General features: G+C 42.8%; 1 protein-coding gene across 1 annotated transcript; it reads right to left on the reverse strand.

Moving 5' to 3' along the window:
- Positions 1-4468: 4468 nt before the first annotated feature.
- On the reverse strand, positions 4469-20335 carry FDX1 (ferredoxin 1). Its single transcript, XM_085216234.1, has 4 exons — positions 20023-20335; positions 14938-15062; positions 11200-11329; positions 4469-6272 (listed from the first exon to the last, which is right to left on the reverse strand). The coding sequence occupies exons 1-4, from the start codon at positions 20187-20189 to the stop codon at positions 6158-6160; spliced, it is 537 nt and encodes a 178-aa protein (XP_085072360.1). The 5' UTR covers positions 20190-20335; the 3' UTR covers positions 4469-6157.
- Between the last annotated feature and the right edge of the window lie 1468 nt (positions 20336-21803).

The raw sequence follows: 21803 nt of genomic DNA on the forward strand, positions 1-21803 counted from the left end.
GGAATGTTCAACAGCAGAGGAAAAGAGCTGTGAGAGAAAACAAGTGGTGTCATAGAGATGAGGCATGTGGTAGCTGGGAGGGAAGGGGAAGGTTCGTCCAGGTTCAGTTCCAGGGGATTAATGACTGTCAGTGGGGAAGGCTGGCGCAGGATTCCTACTTCAAGTTTCAGCACTTTTTTTCCTCTTTCTTCCAGCTTAATTGAGTTATGATGATGGCAGTCATTGCATTTCTCAGTGAGAAGGCGGCTCAAGGGCTGGCATGCCCACCTGCAATTCCAGCAATTCCAGTTCCAGCAGCCTGCATCTGAGAGTTGCATGGAGGGGGAAAAAGTGCATTTAAGCAGCAAATGCTTACGTATTTTAAATAACCCAGGTTATTCTGATGAAACATTGAAGTCTGACGAGTTCCTGGAGAATACAGGGTTCATGGTATGCAGCCCCATGCTCTGTGTGGAAATATGCAGCCATGGCTCTGGTGCAGGACAAACGGATGAAGCTGGGCACAGCAGTAAAGATGTAAATCCAATTATCTGGCAAGTGGAATTAATTACTAGAATAAAAGTGTGAAGTAACCACAGGGCATTTGCTGCAGTGTTTCACTGCCTCTATGGGTGGTTAATGGGCACTGTCAGCTGAGCAGCTTGGGGCCTTACCCGGCATGTCATAAAGCACCGTGCTCACCATAGGTTTGATACATCTCCGCTTCCTTCCAGCTGGACCTCCAGGTCCCAGAGTTTTGTAAAGTTAACCTTCCTCTGAGGGTCAGGTACCAGAAACGCCTGTGCACTAGCAAAATCCTTTCTTCAAATCTTTCGCAAGTGAGAGATGAACACTGGCTCCAAGCCCAGTGCTGCCTGGGTGCCCAAGCCATAGGTTTGGTTGGCAGTTCCCAAATGAGGCACTGCCTACCAGAACCATAGGATGGGGCTTCTCCTCCTCCTCCAGATACAGAAATATACAGGAGGGTGCCGAAAATTTGTCATTACTTCAGGCCTGGAGGGAGACAAGCGTTATTTGAGTTCATTCCTGGGAGCACATTGCGCTGGCTGCTGCTCTGACTGTCAGCTTCAGTCTGCAAACACTTGACCCAAATCCAGGGACGGAAGGAAAAAGCCTTCAGACCGTCCTCACAGCCTGCCTCCCGTCCCTCCAAAACAAACAGACCGCTATGTTTTGGCTTAGCAAAAACGTTGAAATAAATTATGTTTGATACAAATCACAGAGCTATTTCAGAAGTGAAAGCCGCAGTATTCCTGCCAGAGCACACTGCCTGTGCACACCAACACACACAGCCCAGCCAGCACTGCTGCTCTCCCCACAGGGAGCCTCCAGGTGGCTTTGGAAGATCCCCAAGGAGGAGACCCCACAGCCTCCATGCAGCTTGTGCCAGTGCTCCATCACCTGCACAGCACAGTAGTGCTCCTGGTGTTCAGAGGGAACCTCCTGTGTGCCAGTTGGCAGCCAGTGCCTCCTGTCCTGGCACTGGGCACCACTGAGCAGAGCCTGGCTCTGTCCTCTCTGCACCTCCCTTCAGTTTTCTGTGGACACTGATGGGATCCTCCTGAGTCTCCTCTTCTCCAGGCTGACCAGTCCATGATACTACTTAATTCTGGTAAGCTGGTTCATAGTGTTTTCCAAATCTGTTAATTACTGAAGGCGTCCTAAAGTGACCTTATGTTACAGGTTCTGAAAGATCTTGAACATTACACTGCCTTCCAAAATGTCAAAAAGACCAATAAAAATGAGTTATTTGGCCAGAGGTGACTGGGCAGCTGCATAAACTTTGAGTATCTGCTAAATTTGTTGTGTAAAATTTTCTGATGAAGTTGATTTTATTGAAATTGCGTGCTTTCACAAACATCATACATCATTTGCTGCTTAGTTCTTGGATTTTTTTCAAATGAAATCTCAAAGGAATCTAAGGTCAGAGGGCTGGAGCACCTCTCCTGCAGACTCGCTGTGGGATTTGGGCTTGTTCACCTTGGAGAAGAGAAGGCTCCAGGGGGACATCGCTGCGGCCTTCCAGTACTGAAAGGGAGCTTACAAGAAGGAGGGGACCAACTTCTTCACACAGGCAGATAAATAGAACAATTTTAAACAAAAAGAGGGGAGATTTAGGTTAGATATTAGGAGAAAATAAGCTGTGGGTGCCCGATCCCCAGAGCTGCTCAAGGCCAGATTGGATGGGGTCCTGGGCAGCCCCAGCTGGTGGGGGGCAGCCCTGCTCAGAGCAGGGGATTGGAACTGAGTGGGCTTTAATGTCCCTTCCAACCCAAACCATTCTGTGAGTCTATGATCATTAGGAAGAAAACCTTGTTGGAGGAAGGAAAACCAAAGCATCCAGGGCCTCAGCTGTCCCCAGAGCCTGCAGGCTGTGGGGCACCAGGAGACAGCTTTCCTACAATGAGTCTGGAAACACCAGGACCATCAATCCTGTCCTGTAACTGGACAGCATCACGGTGAGCAGCTGAAGGCTCATCCCCAAGAACACAAAGGAGGAGAGGCACAGTGACATGAGGAAAGCCCTGGGGACCTCACAGACACACTGTATGTACAAACCTACCTATGGTGGCGGTAGGAGCCCAAGCTGACACCGTGGGACCAGCCTGCACAGAAAGCACAGACACAGCTGCTTTGACACTGCCCCAGATTGTAACCCCTTATAGCTCAGTCCTATTTACCACCTGGGGTCAGCCATCAGAATTTCAGACCTGTTTTCCAGGACACAGATACTCTAAAATTAGAGTCAGAAACGGGAAGGCAATCCTTGGAAAGGCTATTCCAAGCATGCTGAAAACACTTTTTATCCCTCTTTTCTTCCAGAGGTAGGATGCATCCCTCATCCTTCTGGGCTTGAGGAACAAGGAGTGATTACAACACTAGCAGCATTGCTGTGATTGCACATGGGCAGCATCAGACAATACTCAGCTTTCCTGCTGCTGGGCCAAGGTCAAGAGAGCTTCAGAGGTGTGAAAGAGGTCCTGGAGATGCTGCTCAGCACACAGTGAGGCCATAGCTTTAGGCAGTATGTACCCCAATTGCCAAGGCTAAAGCACTCAGAAATTACTTTTAACAAGACCTTTGTAAAATGGTTCACATGAAAACAACATTTAACTTCATAAAAAAGGAGGCAGCCAGTAGGCTGGAAAACAAACCTCCTGTTTCTTTTACTGCCCACGATCTCACACACAGGCACACCTCGCTGTACTGGCAGTGCAGTGGAGAGGAGGGGAGCTCCATTCCAGCCCGCAGTGGCACAGGGATGTACGTGTCCATGCAGACAGACAACAGCCCCTTTCCACATCTTTGTTGAATGCAGGAAATCCCCATTCCCTTTTCATATATTTCCAGATCATCTGAGGAAAAATTATGATGAGTCATTTACAGCAGCTGCAGCCGCTTTCTAATGTTTTCTGTTGCTTGATACCTTCATAACTCAGCTCGAGTTTCTCTTCTCCCCTCTCCTCACTTGAAGATCTCCCATGGATGAGGGTTTTTTGGTCTATCCTATTTTCAAATACCGCATTGCCTTTTATGAAAGCAAAACAAATTTAGGCTGTAGTGACTTGTCTTGTCCTCACCCATTCACTGCAGCTTTTCCATTTATTCAGGTTGCCTCTGATGTGGATGGGAATTAAGTGGATAGAGTTGCCTTAACTCTTTCGGAGCCCCATAAACAAAAGTGGTGGACTTAAGAGTTTTTCCTAAGAAATTAAACTACCTGGAGAATTTGCTTTTTCCTTCCATGGTGACCTCCCCTGCCAGGACCAGATATCATCTTGAGAAACTGTGAGGCACCTCCTTCCTTCCATATATCCTCCAAACAGCAACAAAACAGAATTTCACAAGCACACAATGTGACAGAAACGGGGAGAGGACTGCTGGCTCCTGCAGACAACTTCCCTGTCCACAACAGAAGCTAGCAGGACTCCCACCCAACTGCGTTTTAAGGAGGGATCCCTGGAGTGATGCTGCCAAGGGCCTCAGACATCATCCGGATGAGCAGAAGAGGTTACCAGACCTTTGCTTTTAGCCTGGCTTGCTAAAGATGCAATGAAACCCAAAGGGCCCTCCTAGCCTCAGAAACCACACTGAAGTTCTGCAGGTCAGAAGGCAGTTCTCTTCCATTGCTACAAAGATCTGTTTCTCTCCTACCACGTTACAAACTAAAGCTTAGAAACAGAGGAAACAAAATCAGTTCTTACTTTCTCCTCATTTTGGAGAAGACAGGAGAGACCCAGTGACTTAATGTTTTAATAGAAAAAGCGCATTTAGAAAACCAGTTACCTGTAATTTTTTTTCATACATGGAAATAAACAAAACCCATCTTTAACTAGTTTTGATGCTTTGTGCGATTAAGCAATAATCCATATGTATATTTGACTATGCACCAACTGAAGTTTCACCTTATACCCAGAAACACATCCCAAGGGAGCACAGATCAATACAAACAAGGTGTGTCAGAAAGTGGTATAAAATAAGATTTATTTCAAATCACTTTGACAAAAAGGAAACAAGAATATCTGAGATGTGCGTTGGGGATTGCAAACCCATTCTTTTGTCTTCTGAGATTTCTGTTTATACGAACCATGGAACACTTCCAGAACTCAAAAGAAGCTTTGAATGTTTTTTTTTTTTTTGTATTTTTTTTTTGTCTTGTCCTGCTGTTCCTTCCATTGGCACAGTAATAGGAGACAAACTCTTTGTAACAAGAAGTAGCACATGTAAACCAAGGTTGTTCTGTTGTGTTGTGTTTTAAGGAAAACTTGGACAATAGCCTTTTCACACTTGTTCAGGACAGTGTTAAGCACTTCAGGATTCCCTCCAGGAGAAGTGCCTGGTGCTGCAGTAACACAGAGAGCCCCACAATCAAACACATTCCACCCTGAAATGGCACATCGCTACTGAAAATCAGATTCTTCCTCATGGAATTCCACACAGCACATCTGGTTATGATCCGAGTTCTCATTCTTGGAAGCTAAGGAGCTGTGTCTCATGTAGAAATTATAAAAGTTTGATATTTAATAAGAACTGCAGCGTACAAATGAAACTGTGATAAAGGCAATACAAACAGTGAGTTTGTGTGATTGTGGAAGGGCAACCTCTGAATTACAGCTGCTCGTAGCAGTTACAAAGGAAGACAGCAGTATCTTCAGAACACTTCTTCAACCAACCACGTTCTCTCCAGCTCTCACAAAAAAACAGGAAATTTCAACTCTGAAGTTGTACTTCTAATTAGATGAGATACAAAACAAATTTCCAAATGTTCTCTGAGCAATCTTTAACATCAAGCATACCTTGCTTTAAGTGGAAGTCCAAAGTGAGCATCACAAAACAAAGGAATACCTGCTGAGAGAGGAAATCAAGGACCCCAAACTGGATCCGTTTTTTCCAATACAGCTCTAGAAAATATTTCTTTTTCTAACAGGGACACAATCTTTTCAATCTCAATTCAGCGATCCAACTTCAGAAAATGGCAAGAGTTTGCATTTACTTCCTGTTGTACAGCTCCAAGCCTTTCCTTGAAGCCACGTCAATCTCCATAGTTGCGGTGTACTGCGAAAACCAAGCTGCGTGTGCCCACGTTCTGCACTGGCCCCTTGTTTTTATGGTTTTAACAGTATTTTTGTGAGATGGGATTTGCCACATCTCTAGTAAGTTTCATAAATAGGAAGTTTTCAGGAAAACAACTACCCTGAAAATCCACTATTTGCAAAGGAAATATCATACTTACTGAGAAAGCGAACTGGTTCTGAGCATATATCTTTGAAAGCAACACTTGAAAAAGACCTGCAGCCTCACAAGTCCTGCTAACAGATTGCTAGGCCTGACACCTAGCAATGCCCAGGGATTTTGCAAATCTTCTAGAAGTGATTCAGTTTTCAGTCATCATCAAAGGTTTTGGCAGAGTAAAACTGTATGAAATCCGTAATACACTTGTTAGCACTTATAGTCCAATGATCAGTTAGAAGTATTATTGCATCTGAAGCATAAAAATATAGGAGGTTCTATAAAGAAAAATTAAAATAGCATTAATCTAGTACTGATAGTCATATAAAATAACTCACAATTATGTAAGTTTCCATATTTAATTACACATTTAAAAATAAGTTATAAAAATAATCAAGCTTCTTTAAAACTCCTATGATACTTTCTTTTAGGAGTTTTTACTCAAATCTACTGATTGTCTAGCATCAGCAACAGCTTCTGGTACTCGAACAGTCATATTATCCATTGACTTCTTCAAGCAGATCTGGCAGCCTAAACGTGATCTGTAAGAAATAATATTATTTTTAGTTCTAGCCAACCATACACCTACCAGTATTTACAGCCCTGCTTCCCCAACATTTAGCCACCCCAAACACTTTATGCTCCAGAAACTCATCTCCTACTACTGCATGGTCGTAACTAAGACCAGCAGTGAGCTGCTTGCATGAGAACACAAATATATGTGATATCAATCATGGTCACAGATTTACATCCTTAACTTGGGATATTTACATTGGGAAGTTTAACCTGAGTGCTTCTCACTTGCTGTACAAATGGTGACCCTTCCATTTTCAATGACTCGCTAATAGTTCAGCCAAAGGTAGGGACAGACATTTGATCTCCTACGGAACACTCAGCATCTCTGAAGAGACCAAGGCACTCGGATGGAAAGCTTCAGTAAAGACTAACTCACCCACAGTCTTAGGACAGCTCAAGGAAACAGAGCACACATTTGTACAACTAACCTGACGGCTTGGGTTAGTTTAACTTTTATAGCTTCCCAACAAGCTACAACCTGAGAAGAGATTAGGAACTTCTTCCATTTGTGTCATGTGTATCTTTCTAAAAGTTCACACTCAAGTCAAACATTTTTGATTTTTACAAAATTTCTACCTGAAGTTCAATGTTTTTCCTTAAATATTTACAGGACAAAATATCTATTTACCTCCTCCTAACATGGTTAGTGCTTAGACAGGTATCTAAGAAAATATATCTTCCCATGACTTAAATTAACAAAAAAAACCTCTGTGGTAAGGTAATGGAACCGCATGGGACACATTAACTGCTTTATTATCATGCACAAATTATAGCTTCAGCAACTTCTAAAGTCTAAAATTCTGTCTCTTCACAACTCACTCACTGGAAGCTCAGCACAACATTTGCCAAAATTTACACACATTAAAGAAGCCTGCCAACTTTTTAGCAGTTCATAAACAAAGAAGCAAACTACAGCTGAGGATAACTGGATTTCTTAAAATGAGAAAGTGGATGATGGTGCTCCATGAAAAAACAGGAATACATTCTGAAAAGCATTTTTATGATCCTAAAAATTCACCCACCCAAAACATTATGTTCACAGAAATAACACAGCTTGTGTATTGGATAAGACAGATTTAAACAGCTTCTTCAAATCATTTTTAATCTCAATAGTCACTACTGAATTAATCCTCTCTTCCATTTTTGCTTCTTCAGCCTAGCAAGGCGCAGAATCTTTCTCCACTGTTTTAACATCAGAGTCCAAGGCTTACTTCCCTGCTTTTTCAAGGAATTCAGTTAATTCAACCTATACACCTTGGTATATACGTAGGAAGTCAGTGCTGCACAAGTATGAAGGCTGATAGTTAATCACTATCTAGGCACAGTAGTTTTTTCTGGTTGGGTTTTTGTTTGTTGCTGTTGTTTTTTCATCTGTTCTTACCTCATATTACAGATGTCCCTCTCCCTTTTTTTTTTTTTTTTTTTTAATATCAAACTTTAAAGTGACATTCCTGGAAAGACATTAGCTAGCTGACAACCCATTTCAAGTGTGTAAAGCCACCACTGTTTCACCTGCCTCTGCGTCATTTTGGAGTGCATTAAGACAAGCACACATAGCAGGTCCAGGGAGGCGATCCTTCCCCACTCTACTCTCCCCTGGTGGGACCACAGCTAGAGTACTGTGTCCAGTTCTGGGCTTCCCAGTTCAAGAAGGATTGGGAACCCCTAGAGAGAGAAGAGCGGAGGGCCACAGAAATGATTAGGGGCCTGCAGCATTCCTCTAAGGAAGGGCTGAGACCTGGACTGCTCAGCCTGGAGAAGAGAAGACAGAGGGGATTTTATCAGTGCTTATAAGTATCTACAGGGCAGGAGTCAAGTGGACAGGCTGTTCTATTTTCATTGGTGCTCAACCACAGGACAAGGGGCAACAGGCACAAACTGGAGCACAGGAAGTTCTGCAAAACATGAGGAAGAACTTCTTTAGTGGAAGGCTGACAGAGCACTGAAGCAGGCTGCCCAAAGACATTGTGGTGTCTCCTCTGCAGATATTTAAAACCCATCCAGACACTTTCCTGTGTAATCTACTGTAGGAAACATGCTTTGGCAGGGGGTTTGACTAGGTAATCTCCAGAGGTCCCTTCCAGCCCCTATGATTTTGTGATCTATTAACATCAAATTCTGTTCCCGACAATCAATTGGAGAAGATTCTCCAAGGTGCAATCAGGCTTGATTTTTTCCCTTACACAGTAGCACAGTACTACATACAAACTTTGTCATCTTTGTCTTCACCTTTTTTTTCCCAGGTATTTCACAGATATGGTCAATGCATAAAATCTAGCACAGATGAGCTTCAGACCCCACTTGACCACCTATATTTACAAGACAGTCAAGTACCTCTATCTATCCTGTTGAAAAACAGTACTTTTTGACCAACTATTGATCCTCTGCAGGGCCTCTGCTCTTACCCCGCAGCAATCCAGAACTCAGTAAAGGGCTTTGGAAGCCAAGTAACTTCTGGAAGCATGAAGTATCCTTCATGCTCTGTGATTCATTTCAGAATTCCGATATCTGTTACTTCTGTCTAAACAAGCTCTGCTGAATTCTTTCCTTACCACTATTTAGCAGAACCTATAAAAAGCAACAGGCAATAGACACAGGCCTAATGCATCCAGTATGGAACTGGACTGACTGCCCTCTATAGCCAATAACGTTATTTTCATGGTTAGCCTGCTACCTTCCATTCCTGTAGTTTGGAAGCCATTCTAAGTTAACTAATCAAACCTGATAGAGAGTAGCTCAGCAATGTCATACTGAGTTCCTTTAGAGCTCCTGGGTGAATACTACCTCCATTTCTATTTGTTACTACTGCTTTATTTGTAGTACTACTTCTTCCATGGACACATAAGAGAGATCTTTCAGGAAATCCCATGCCAAAAAAGCTTCCAGTACACGGAGATCCTGTAACATCTCCAGAGCAAACAATGCAAAAGATGTTTACTGTTACATTATCTCTTTGTATTCTAAGTGCAGCTTCTGCATCATCTATTAGATCCACCTAAAAAGATGCAGATGACCTTTTTGCTTCTGATAAGAACAAACGGCTTGCCGAAAAGTAGGAAGGTATTTGTTTGGTTTTTATCTCAGTATTTTTTAAACACATTATTTTTTAATTTAATAGGGTTTGCTTTCCTCCCCTCTCATTTTCTTTCGTTGAATAACCTCTATTATTCTGAAGTTATTCAAAACAAGTTTGTTTTAGCCTTTCTAATCAGTCCCTCATTTTAAGAGGTATTAATACTCACAACAGCTGCTAGCTGAAACTTTCCAATTCCAGAGTCACTGACAAGAAATAACTTTTATCCTTAAACTTTTACTGCAATGCTCTGCCCTATCTCCGTTACAAAGCTTTGTACTAGCATGACACCAGACAACCTGTAGTAAACACGAGGATCACTCCAGCACTCTCTTTCAGAAAGTTGTCCTTTCATGAAAGATTTCTGGCCACACGAATGACACGATGCCAGGAAAAACCAACAAAACACTGAAGTCTTCAGAAGGTCTGAAACTTATTTTCTCTCAAAATTCTTTGGACTAAACTAATATTTAAACAGAACTCTGGCTTTCTACTGCTTTTCAGTTGTTCAATTAAAAAAAAAAAACACCTTGTTTTAAGCCTTTAATTAAAAGACGGACAGAGTAAAATAGAAGCTGAAAGAGATTTCTCAGCTTGACTTCTTTGCCTTCTCAATCTCCTAAAAAGATAACATTTGGCTGAAATGAGGAAAAAGAAGTGTACTGTCACGCAGAAAAGATCTGCACAAGATTCCAGTGTTACTGGAAAAAGGAGATAAAAGGCTTAATTCAAAATAATTCCTTACGGAGATACTGAAAAATAAATACTATACAGGCCAGGTATAAAGCCCTCTGAAATCACTGGAAAGACTCTCAGAAACTTCAGCAAGCAGTTCCTTTGAAACCTGAAGGAAAAAGCTAATAAACTCACTCAGCACAACTGCTTACACCTCATGTGGCTACATTCTCTGAGACAGGCTACGTGCAGCCCACTAGGAACAGCGATCCAGCCCACTAGGAACAGATGTGTGAAAGGAAATGCTCCGAGATGAGAATGTGACATCCATGTTATGAGGCATGTGACGGAACAGAGGGGTACTTCAAACTTGTGCTAGTCTAGTTCTAGGCACTGAAGTGCCCACTCAGAATTGGAGCACACTGGACTTAGTTTCATCCAAGTGGTATCTGTGTTGTACGTTTGAGAAATGCTCTGACATGAGTGGGGACACAGCTATGTGGAACACTTCAGCCTGGAGAAAAGAAGGCTCAAGGGAGATCTTATCAACAGATACAAATGCCCGAGAAGTGGAGTCTCCTCTTCTGAGATATTCAAAATCCTCCTGGACATGGTCCTGGGCACCCTACTCTGGGTAGCCCTGCTTGAGCAGGGGCTGGACCAGAGGAGCCCGAAGATGGCTTCCAACTTTAACTGTTCTATGGTTCTGTGAAAGAAGGTCTGATACAAACTAAAATACTAATGTAAACACATCCATAAAATAAGCTAAGTGCTGACTGATGGCATCAGAAAACAGAAGGGAAGCAAGAAAGAAGTTCACAAACAGGACTGCAGTAGCAAAGTTTCTGGTAAAAAAACTGGGATTTTGATCATACCTCAGTATCTGACACTCCTATGTCAGACAACTATGAAGAGTCACTGTTCTGGTTCACAAAAATGGACAGCATTTTCATCAACATTTCATCAGCAGTACCAACATTAGTATGAACTCAAATAATATTTCAACTTGCCAGTCCTATCCACGTAACAGAATCCATGCAGCTACTCACTAAAAGCTGATTAAAGCACTTTAAGAACACTGGACTGCTCCACTTGCAAACCCTCCTGTCCATTTACTGATGTAGCAAAGCATTACGTTGCCTTACGTTTCTGTGAGACCATATGCCAGGTCTAGCATGTCCATCTCTTCATCAGTAATTGCATCTAGTTTCTCAAATATGTGGTCTTCAAAGATTAAATGACAAGTTGAACAGGCTAACGTTCCTTCACATGCACCTAAAGAGAACAGCAAGTTAACAGAAAATTCCAAATAACTGAATTTCACAACTATACTTTAATACAGAACATGTTTATGCTAACATAATAAGCAGTGTAACTCGTCATCAGACTGCACAGTAAGAACTGCACAGAAAGTACTGTGCTGCTACACTTCACAATGGTATTAGCAGCACATATTCAAACCAAGCATGATACTGTACTGCATGATTCAATTTTGAAAATATGTCTTTATGTACATAAAAATACATGTGGAAAACTTTAAAGAACTGTAAAGTGCTTAATGTAGAAGCTGCCACATCAACAATTTGTGTACTCTAACATTGGGGAAAATAGTAATAAATAAGTTAAAAAGAAAAGAAAAATCACACCAAGTAGACTGTTTGAACAGTGGAAGGTCTCAGTGCCACTGCAAGGCAGCAGCAAACTACTCAAGGGCACCTAAGCTGTACAACAGTTCAGTTTCTACGCACACATTTCTACCATAACTGCACGTAGGATGCCCCCTAGTGATACAAGTAAACAGATAACACCTGCATTTTACATTTTTTCCTCATTATCTATCCCCCCTCCAAAAAGAGCATACATTTCTACATTATTTCTATTGCATTATTTCTCTGCTCTAGTATGATGCTTCATTACCAAATTATTATTGAAATTGGTACAGTATGTTATAATTAAAGGTTAGCAAAGTATCTCAAATGTTTCTTTTGGACATTATTTACAGACTATTGACATTATCTTTTTTACTCCACTTTACTATAATGTTTTAACATGGCTGATATTAGCATGAAATGAGAGGACCTTAACTGTAGACTACAGAGTAGCCATAAGCCTATACAACAGATTTATATAATGATATATGAAGGTAGCTACGTCAACGTGTTGTGCATTTTTTTAGTTTATTCTTCAAATGTATACAACCCATAACAATATTCTTCAGAATCTTAAACATTACTAGCAATGGCATGTATTCATACTTAAATAAAACACAGGTTACACTTCAAGCTGTGCTGAACTAGCATACTTTCCCCCCACCCTGCAATTGCTCTGTGCTATATATTCATTCATGAAAACTGTAATCCCACTTTCTGCTTTACTTGTATTATTACTTCTTAAACCCACATTAATTTAAACATATACTCTGAAAGTTTGCTTTGTATAGCCAGAAGCCTGTAACCACCACGGAACTAACTGTAGAAAGTCCAAAGTTTGGAGGAAAAGGAGGTTTCTTAAATTCCTTCTGTTTTGATTTTAAACAGAACTTGTACTGAGTTAGAATATCCCTAACACATTGGCCTCCTTTACCTCACTTCTTCTATAGGAAGTTTTTGCTCTTCTTTGCAAACTGACATACCTGGCTGCTTCTTTCATTGGTCATTCAAGTACTACAGCAACATGTGCTACAAAAAGCCACATAACAAATTCAAATCACACAACAATAGAGAAGTAACTCAACACTGTCAGAAATACACCATTTTTGTGTGGCCTTCAGAAGCTTTCAGCTCAGAAATCTCACAGGTCTCATCTTCACAGAGAAATTGTCCAAGCAGCCAGAGATCAGATTAGGAAAGTTAAAGCCCTGATAGAATTGAATGCGGCTAGAGACACAGAGAGCAACAAGAAAAGCTTCTTTAAGCACTGCCAGCAAGAAAATGAAGACTAAGGAAAACACGAGGCCCCCCTGGAAGGAAACAAGAGCTGATTATGTGGGATATGCAGAAGGCTGAAGTTCTCAAACTTACTTGCCTCAGCCTTAATCAGCAACTGATCTAGCCACACTGCCTAAGTCACAGAGGGCAAAGGGACTGGGAGGATGAAGAACTGCCCGCTGTAGGAAGAGATCAGACTTGAGGCATCTAAGGAACCTGAATATGCACAATTTCATGGGACGTGATGAAATGCATCTGAGCATTCCAAAAGAACTGGAAGATGAAGTTGCTAAGCCGCTATCCATCGTATTTGTGAAGCTGTAGCAGTTCAGTGAAGTTCCCTTTGACTAGAAAAGGAGAAATATAACCCTTATTTTTTAAAAAGAAAAAAAAAGAAGACTCAGTGAACTACAGGCCAGTCACTCTCACCTCTGTGCCTGACAAGATCACAGAGCAGATCCTCCTGGAAACTATGCTAACACACATAGAAAATAGGGAGGTGATTGGTGACAGCCGATCTGACTTCATTAAGGGCAAATCGTGCCTGGCAAAATCTGGTGACCATCTGTGACAACGTTACAGTGTTGGAGGATAAGGGAAGAGTCATCTACGTGGACTTGTACAAAGCATTTGAAACTACCCCACACAGCATTCTTGTCTCTGCACTGGAGATGTGGATCTGATGGATGGACCACTGAGTGAATCCTCGCTCAGAGTTGTGGTCATGCCTAGGTGGAGATCAGTGACAAGTGGTGTCCCTTGGGGGTCTGGCAGAACTTAATGTCTTTGTCAGTGACATAAACAGTGGGATTGACTGCAACTTCAAAAAGTCTGCAGACAACACTCAGCTGAGTGGTATCATCAGGATACAGTGGAGGGAATGGATGCCATCCAGAGGGACTTGAGTCTGGAGAGGTGGGCCTGTGCAAATCTTATGAAGTTCAATAAGGCCAAGTGTAAGGTCCTGCACCCAGGTTGGGGCAATTCCAAGCACAAATACAGGCTGGGTGGAAAATGAATTGAGAGCAGCTATGAGGTGAAGGACTTGGGGAGGGGAGGGCGGAGGGAGAAGGAAGTCGCTGAAAATCTCAATATGAGCTGGCAACATGGCACTTGCAGCCCAAAAAGCCAACTGTAGCCTGGACAGCAGGGTAAGGGAGATTATTGTTCTCATGTACTTTACTCTTGTAAGATCCCAACCTGCAGTACTGCATTCAGCTTTGGGGGCCCCCATGTAAGAAGGACATGAGCTGTTGGAGCAGATCCAGAGGAGGCCATGAGGATGATCAGAGGGCTGGAGCACCTCTCCTGTGAAGATATGCTGAGAGGGTTGGGATTGTTCAGCTTGGCAAAGAGAATGCTCCAGGGAGAACTGACAGTGGCCTTCTAATACCTAAAGAAAGGTACCTACAGGAAAGGTGGAGAGGGACTCTTTATCAGGGAGCGTAGGTTACAGGACAAAGGGTAATGGTAAGTTCAGATTTGATACTATGACAAAATTAGTTACATAGATGGCAGTAAGATACTGGAGCAGGCTGCCCAGAGATGTGGTGGCTGCCCCATCCCTGGAAGTGTTCCAAGGCCAGGCTGGATGAGGCTTTGGGCAACCTAGTCTAGTGAAAGATGTCCTTGCCCATGGCAGAGAGTGGAACTGGAGGGTCTTCAAGGTCCGTTCCAACCTAAACCATTCTATTGTTTTTCAGATTCCTCCCTGACACCATTTTGTCACCATTATCTTTCTTTAATTCCTTCAAGCAAGGCTAACCCCAAATATTTTTAAGAACTAGATCCAAAATATTCTATGCACCTGTAGGGGGGAAAAAAAAAAAAAAAAGTATTTTATTTGGACTTTTCCACATCTAGGTTTTAGAAATACATTCATAAATATTTATGAACAAACTGGTAAGAGATCCTTATTTCCAGACACTGAATATAGTTTTCAAGGAATCCACTTACCAAAACCATCTATGTCTAGATTATTATCAACAACAACATCCAACAATGAATCTCCAGGTTTTCCTTTGGCTGTTAGCTTGTCACCATCGCGATTTATGAAATGAACAGTTATTTTATCTTCTGAACTGAAAAAGAAGAGTACATAATGAAACCAAAGAAGCAAATGTATTATTTTTTTAGACCTTTAAATCTGATTGAATACTGCTACAACAGTTTTCAAAGCTGTAATAGCTACAGGCATTCACGGTGACATTAAACACAAAGACATGAAAAACAACACCAAAAACCCCTTCACTTCTGCTTTGTCACTAGAAGCCATACAGAATCCTGATGCTTCACCTTTTGCCAAAGGAATTCAACGCTTTCTTTTAGGCAGACTATTTGTATTTTTGACAAATAAAAGAGCTGACCTTAAGTGCTTTGTACTTCTCTCACAAAGTGAACTCACACTTTGCATTTACAAAATGATCTAGTAGGTAACACTAAAAAGAATTAACGAGTTTAAAATTTTCCCATGTATGGTTAGAACTTAAGGCATTTTATTACCTCTAAAATCTAATTCTGTTCTCCTTTCAATAGCAGAAGTAGTCCAAACACATTTGTCTTTTTTGACAGCAGGTTCTCTTAGAATTTCATCTTGAAAATATTTATTTTAGTGAAGTGCATCAAAATCTCAATACAGACATCAAAGAAAAGTCTCCTGCTTTGCTTTTCAGGCACTTGTGTATACTTAAATTTTTATGCAGAATGTAAGGGAATTATTTTTCTTAAGACTAACGCTTTTGATATGGAAAAAAAATAGGGTTTTTTTGTGTGTTCCATATGGTTTCCTTTCACATGCAAATTAAAGGAAAGTCGTTAACATAATAGCAAATAAAATACAATTCATTAGAATAGACTATGCTCTTTCTCAGGGCAAGTAATGCAAGAAAAACTTGTTAGATAGACAGGGAAGAAACATGCTGAGAGATACAAATAAAACAACTAAAAGCTAATGCAACATCTATACCTCAGTGTGAAATCCATGTTTAAGAACAGCTCCATATTACACATGCTCTTTGTAATAACTGCAGGCTTTAAGAGATCTACAACACAGAACACATACAAGCCTGAAAAACCAAGCCACCTCCTAGGAAATTCTAACTCTAACTTGCAGGGCTGAATATTAAAAAATTAGAAGTGGCCTTACTGAAACATCAGCAAGTCAACCACCTTTGGAACTAGCTACAAAAGAAAATGCAGTTCTAGCAATTAAAGTTGAAGCTCATTTTGAAAAACAAACATGCTCACTGCTCTACACTTAATGCGCTTGCACCAGCTGTAAGCTCAGTTGGCAGCAGTACCTGCTATCACATCGTGATGTTGTGTCCAACTCCTGCCCTATCACCCCTCAGCATTCTTTTTGGAGGGCAACTGCAGGTGACTATTAATCACAAATTCATTCCAAAATAATAATCAATAATGAAGGATCAACCCTGTGGACCCGCACGATTCAAATGAAGCTCACACTATAATGAAATTCAGAAATCTTAGAAGATGCATCTTCACATAATACAATTTGTGTTCTGCAGTCACCTGTGGCATCAGGGCAGCATTACCAGCAAGCCATTCTGCAGAAGTATAAGTTACCACTGTGCTCTTCTTTCCACTCCCCTGCTCAGCATTACTACTTCCAACAGCAAAGAGAGGAAACCAGCACCCACCTCCCAGATACGCAAGTGCAAAATTCACTGCCTTCACAAAAAGTCAATGTCACTGATAGGTTTAGACTGCATCCACAAAAGTATAGATTCCAATTCTGACAGCTCAAGTAAACCACCAACAATGTTGTTTTTTTTGTTTTAAGTTGGTTGTTTTTATTTATTTATTTTAGGTTCTTCAAGAAGTCCTTCCAGAGCTCGCTGAAACACTCATTTACCAAAACATTTCTGTCAATATGACAAACGTGATCCTAGCAGGAGACAGGGATGCAGTTGCATTTATAGACATCTTATGTCCATGAGTGCTAAATATTTGTTCAATATCTAAAGCACATCTTTTCTTCCACCACAGAATAAGGCAATCACCAGTAATGCAGTCCAAATATCAAGATGTCTGACTACAGTCCTGTGAGATATCAGGAACCTTCCTAAGAGGCTCCTTAAGAGATCCTCTCCAGGCAGGTTTTCACAGCACACATAGGGCTATCTTCCTTGGTGATCACACTTCAGTCTGCAATAACAGCAGTGTCAGATAAACAATGGTTTTCCCATCCCTCCTTTGTTCCCTCCTCCAGCACTCATGGTGCTCTGCAGTGAACTGGGCTGGAAACACATTGGGCTGAAAACCAATCTTGGAAGCCCTGAGGCCGTATGAACAGCAGAACTGGTACAGTCTGATCTACCTGTTACATGACACATCTGGTTAAAACAAGACGACAGGAACAGCACCCCTCTTTCTGCAGCCACCATCTTACACTGGCTTTAGCCAGCTGTGGGGCAGCGCTAGGGCTGGGCATGCCCAAGTGAAGCACCATCTTTAAGTCATCAGTTTTTGTTAAAGAACATTACAAAATTAATCCTTCCTATGAGAATTAATCCACCTGGTTGATCACTGAAACTGAGATTTATTTGTAACAAAGTTTAAGACACTTTGGTCCTCCAATAGGATCTGTCTTCCTGGTGCTGGAACAGGCTGCTCAGAGAGGCTGTGGATGCCCTGTCCCTGGAGGCACTGAAGTCCAGGCTGGATGGGGCCCTGAGCAATTTAAGTTTTAACTGTATTAATTGTAGAGGTTGGTGGCTCCACCCGCGGCAGGGGGCTTGGAGCTTCATGATCCTTGATGTCCCTTCCAATCTGGGCCATTCTGTGATTCCTGCAATTGCCATCTTAAGTCCCCTTCACACAGACAAAAAGTTCAATTTACAGATCACTGAGCCTGACTGTGAAAATGCTTCCAGAGCGTAAGTACACTGCTAGTCAGAGGGTCAGAATGTACACCGTGCTGATCTTTTCAACTGAGAGATTCCACTGAAAGAAAAATCACACTTATGTGGAACAGTGCTTAAGGTTTATGAATTTCAAGCAATGTGGCTTTTATCTAGCCAGACATCATTTACATGGAGAAAGAAAAAAGCAACAAAAAAAACAAGAGCAACAAAACCCCCACCACTCTGTGAACTGCACACAGAAGATTAACGTGAAATATATGGCAGGTCTTATGCAAGCATAAATAGCCTCAGGATTCCCGGAAAGAACCAAACATATTTCATGTGGTTTACATAAAGCATAAATATCCCAATTCATGCTTAGATTAACTTCTTTATTTTAAGCTATCTGTTAATAAAATTCATTCCTTCATATGGTTGTCACAGTTCTATCGACATTATTATCAAGTGTCACTAGGGTACCCCAAATTAAGCACACAGCAAATGAACTGAACGCAGCAGAGAACTGTTAAGTGCTGTTCATTGTCCCTTCTTTGCACAAAGGATGTGCCCTGCAAGAATACCTCTCCTCCCTTGAAAAGGGTATCCTTCCCAATCTTCAGCCACTACCTGCAAGGTAAGTGTCATCTATAGCCTTCCAAACAAAACTGTACCAGGGTGTTGCACATGGAGAGATGTGCTATTATTCTGATTAAATGGTACATCCAACAGCCCAACCTGACTGTCAGAAGAATATAATGAATTAAACTACAATGCAAGTCTTAATTAAAATATGTAAGTTATAAATAAAAACTAATTCTTAAAACATACAAAAATTATGTAGTCAATGAAAGTACTATATGAGTATCTAAACTGCTGTAAGAGAATTGTTAGATAGCTACTGCTCCCCATAAAATGCAAAGTGGAGATAACAGGAAAAAACGGTCTGAAATAAAATAATGAAGATGGAAATGAAAACAAGGCCTGATGCCTCACTGAAACTCTTGGAAACCTCTGCTCACAAGAACCCCCGCTGCTGAGGATTTCATATAGCTAAGTCTTCGTTTTCTGGACATAAGTACAGGTAAGTTTACACACATATACTATTATCAGTCTTTTTATTGGACTGACACTGGCCAATTATACAAAGTTAAGGAACTGGGGCTTAATACAACATCCAGAAAAAGTAAGACTGGAGAAAAATAACTGTCAGTAAATTGAGGAAGTACTTACAATCAGGTAAGAAAATGCTTTCTCTTTACAGTAATCCATCTCCTCTAATTGTACCTAGTTCAGTAACTTCGATTTTTGAATTGCATCTTGGTAATGCTTTAAAAGACCTTTTTATGTTCTGACCTCAAAATAACTGATAGCCCGGGCAAGTCATTGGAGACTTATTTTAGGGCACTGGGCTGGGTCACTCAGAGAAGAGATCTAAGCAGGTATACAGGAGACCTGGATTAGAAAGTTCCTTGCATTCTGTACGAAGAACATTTGCTGGAACAAAATAAGAGCACCTAGAGGAGAGCTTAAAAGCAAACTACTAAAACAACTTCCCTGATTCTACAAGAGTTGGACTCGATGATTCTTACAGGTCCCTTCCAAATTGGGATTGATTCCAGCCACGGTGGTGAGAGTCGCCCCAGCAGTCGGGAGCAGCCCAGGCTACACTCACAGTGCTGGGCAGCTGGGGCGCCCTGCTCTTAGCCAAAAGGACTTCCCTGACAACCAAGACGATCTGCCCTTTAAGTCTGTCTTTTCAATACTGGAAGCAGGCTCTTTGAATCACAGAATGGCCAGGGTTGGAAGGGACCTCAAAGGATCATGAATCTCCAACCTCCCTGCCACATGCAGGGCCACCAACCTCCCCATTTAATACCAGACCAGGCTGCCCAGGGCCCCATCTAATCTGGCCTTGAACACCTCCAGGGCCGAGCCCCGGGCTCCCCCCGGCCACCGGGCCCAACAGGACCTCCCGCAACGCAGAGCCCGGCCGAACGCCGGGAGGGAGCGGCGGCAGCGCCTCGGGGCCGACACGGAGCAGCCGAGGCCGAAGCGGGCCGGGGCACGGCGAGGGCATGGCGGGAAGGTCACGCAGCGCCGCCCGGCGCGGCCACCCCTCGGCCCCGGCCGCCCCGCAGCTCTGCCGTGGGCGGCCGCCCCGCGAGGAGCCGCTTACCTGCGCGCCGCCCGGGCCGAGAGGCTGAGCGGCCGCAACGCCTTCACGGCCGCGGCTCTGCAGCTCGGCCCAGTCCCTGCTGCCGGCAAAGCGGAGAGAAACCAGCGGCGGGAGGGAGCGGCGGCGGCGGCCCGGAGCAGCAGGCGGGCCGGTGCCGGAGCGGCCATGGCAGCGGGCGGGCAGCGCGAGGCCTCGGTGCCGACACTGGGAGGAGTGGGGGCAAAGTCTCGGCGCTTACGCCTCCGGCGCGAGCTGCGGCGACTTTCGTAGCGGTCTACGCCATCCACGTAACGTGCTTCCCGCCCCCTTCTGGCGGCGTCGAGAGGGGACCGCGGGTCGGGAGGAACGGCGGTACGGCAAGTGCGCAGCGTAGCGCCGCGTAGCTGCAGGCGGTACGGGAGAGGCGGAGGGCTGCTCGCCTCCAGGGCCGGCCTTCCCGCCTCGTTCCTTCGGGACTCGCCGCAGGGTGACAGATCCCAGCTTCCAAATCCAAGCCGTGGTTCTCCTGGCAGGTTCTCCCGTGGAGCCCGACCTAAACTAGTCCCCTCCCCGGTTTGCTCTGCGAGGGACTTCTTGACTCCCCACGTCCTCATTGCTATTTCTTCTGAGACGAACTTCTAAGACACAGGCATCAGCAGATGGGCAGCAGTGCCCTCAGAGGATTTGTCAGGAGGAGAACTCAAATATCTGTATGGAAACGTTGAGATTTCCTCGATGTTACAGACCACACGTGGCCTTAAGTTGGCTTTCTGCTGCGTGCGTGTTGGTCTGCAAGTTCTGACCAGAATCTAAATTGGGGAGGGGAGGGGGATAAGAAAGGAGGGGATAGACTCTTCGACAGAGTCTGTGGTGACAGGACAAGAGGAAATGGGTTCAGACTCAAAGAGGGGAGATTTAGACTGGATACAAGGAAGAAGCACTGGCACAGGTCGGACTGAATGGCCTTTCAGAGTCCCTTCCAGCTCAAAATGACTCTATGATTCTATATTTGCATAAATGCAGTCAGTATTCTGGAATATATTGAAAAGTAGTGTCTAAAAAATAGCACAAGGACCAGATCCTCATCAGGTGTGCTGCTATTCCCTCACCCTTGTGAGCTCTGTTTCACTGAGTTTCTCTTTTGAAACATTGGGAAAAGTAGCTGCAAAGAATGTGTTTTATTTCAGCATTGTTCAGACAGCATAGGATCATACGTGCACATATGTGAGGCAGCATATAGATAACTTCAGCTTTGTGTGGATTTCTAGTTTTGCAAGGTCAAGAGAGTGCATAAGATAATCTAGTCTGACTTTATCCAGAGGCTGCTTTTTGTAAATTAATGGTTTATGCAGGAAATAAATCTGAAAGAAATCCTCTGGACCTTCCAGTCTAAACCTCTGCCGTCACATACAACTCAAGAAATTCAATTCTGTGATTCTGTAAAAGTATTTATCTGCATCTTATTTTTTTATTTTATTTTTTATTTTTTGGCTGGCATTAACCCACTGAAAAAAAGATCACTTTCACTCCTTGAAAGAGCATAAAGCCTAATAATGTAATAATTTTCAAATAATTCATTTTTAATGTGATTTTTAGTTTAGGATAATATATACCAATCTTTTCTTGCCCAGTGCTGCCCATGAGTTTAAATGGTTCTTGACCTTTCTGATGTTCAGTCACTGTTTGTTGTATCCCCTCCAGCCCTTTTGTTTTAGCCTCTGTTTTTATTCATCTGATTTCGCAAGACATGAAACTCTTATGTAATTCTCCTGATTCTCCCACCAAGTCATTTCTGCATATGC

Source organism: Meleagris gallopavo, chromosome 1 (assembly GCF_905368555.1).
Source record: "Meleagris gallopavo chromosome 1, MGAL_WU_HG_1.1, whole genome shotgun sequence".
NCBI classification, from domain to species: Eukaryota; Metazoa; Chordata; class Aves; order Galliformes; family Phasianidae; genus Meleagris; species Meleagris gallopavo.

Coding starts and splice junctions, on each gene's coding strand:
- FDX1 (XM_085216234.1), bottom strand. CDS start 20,189: ATGGCCGCTCCGGCACCGGCCCGCCTGCTGCTCCGGGCCGCCGCCGCC. Junction 15,063..20,022: donor TCGGCCCGGGCGGCGCGCAG/GTAAGCGGCTCC, acceptor CTTCTTTTTCAG/TTCAGAAGATAAAATAACTG. Junction 11,330..14,937: donor TCTAGACATAGATGGTTTTG/GTAAGTGGATTC, acceptor TGTTCTCTTTAG/GTGCATGTGAAGGAACGTTA.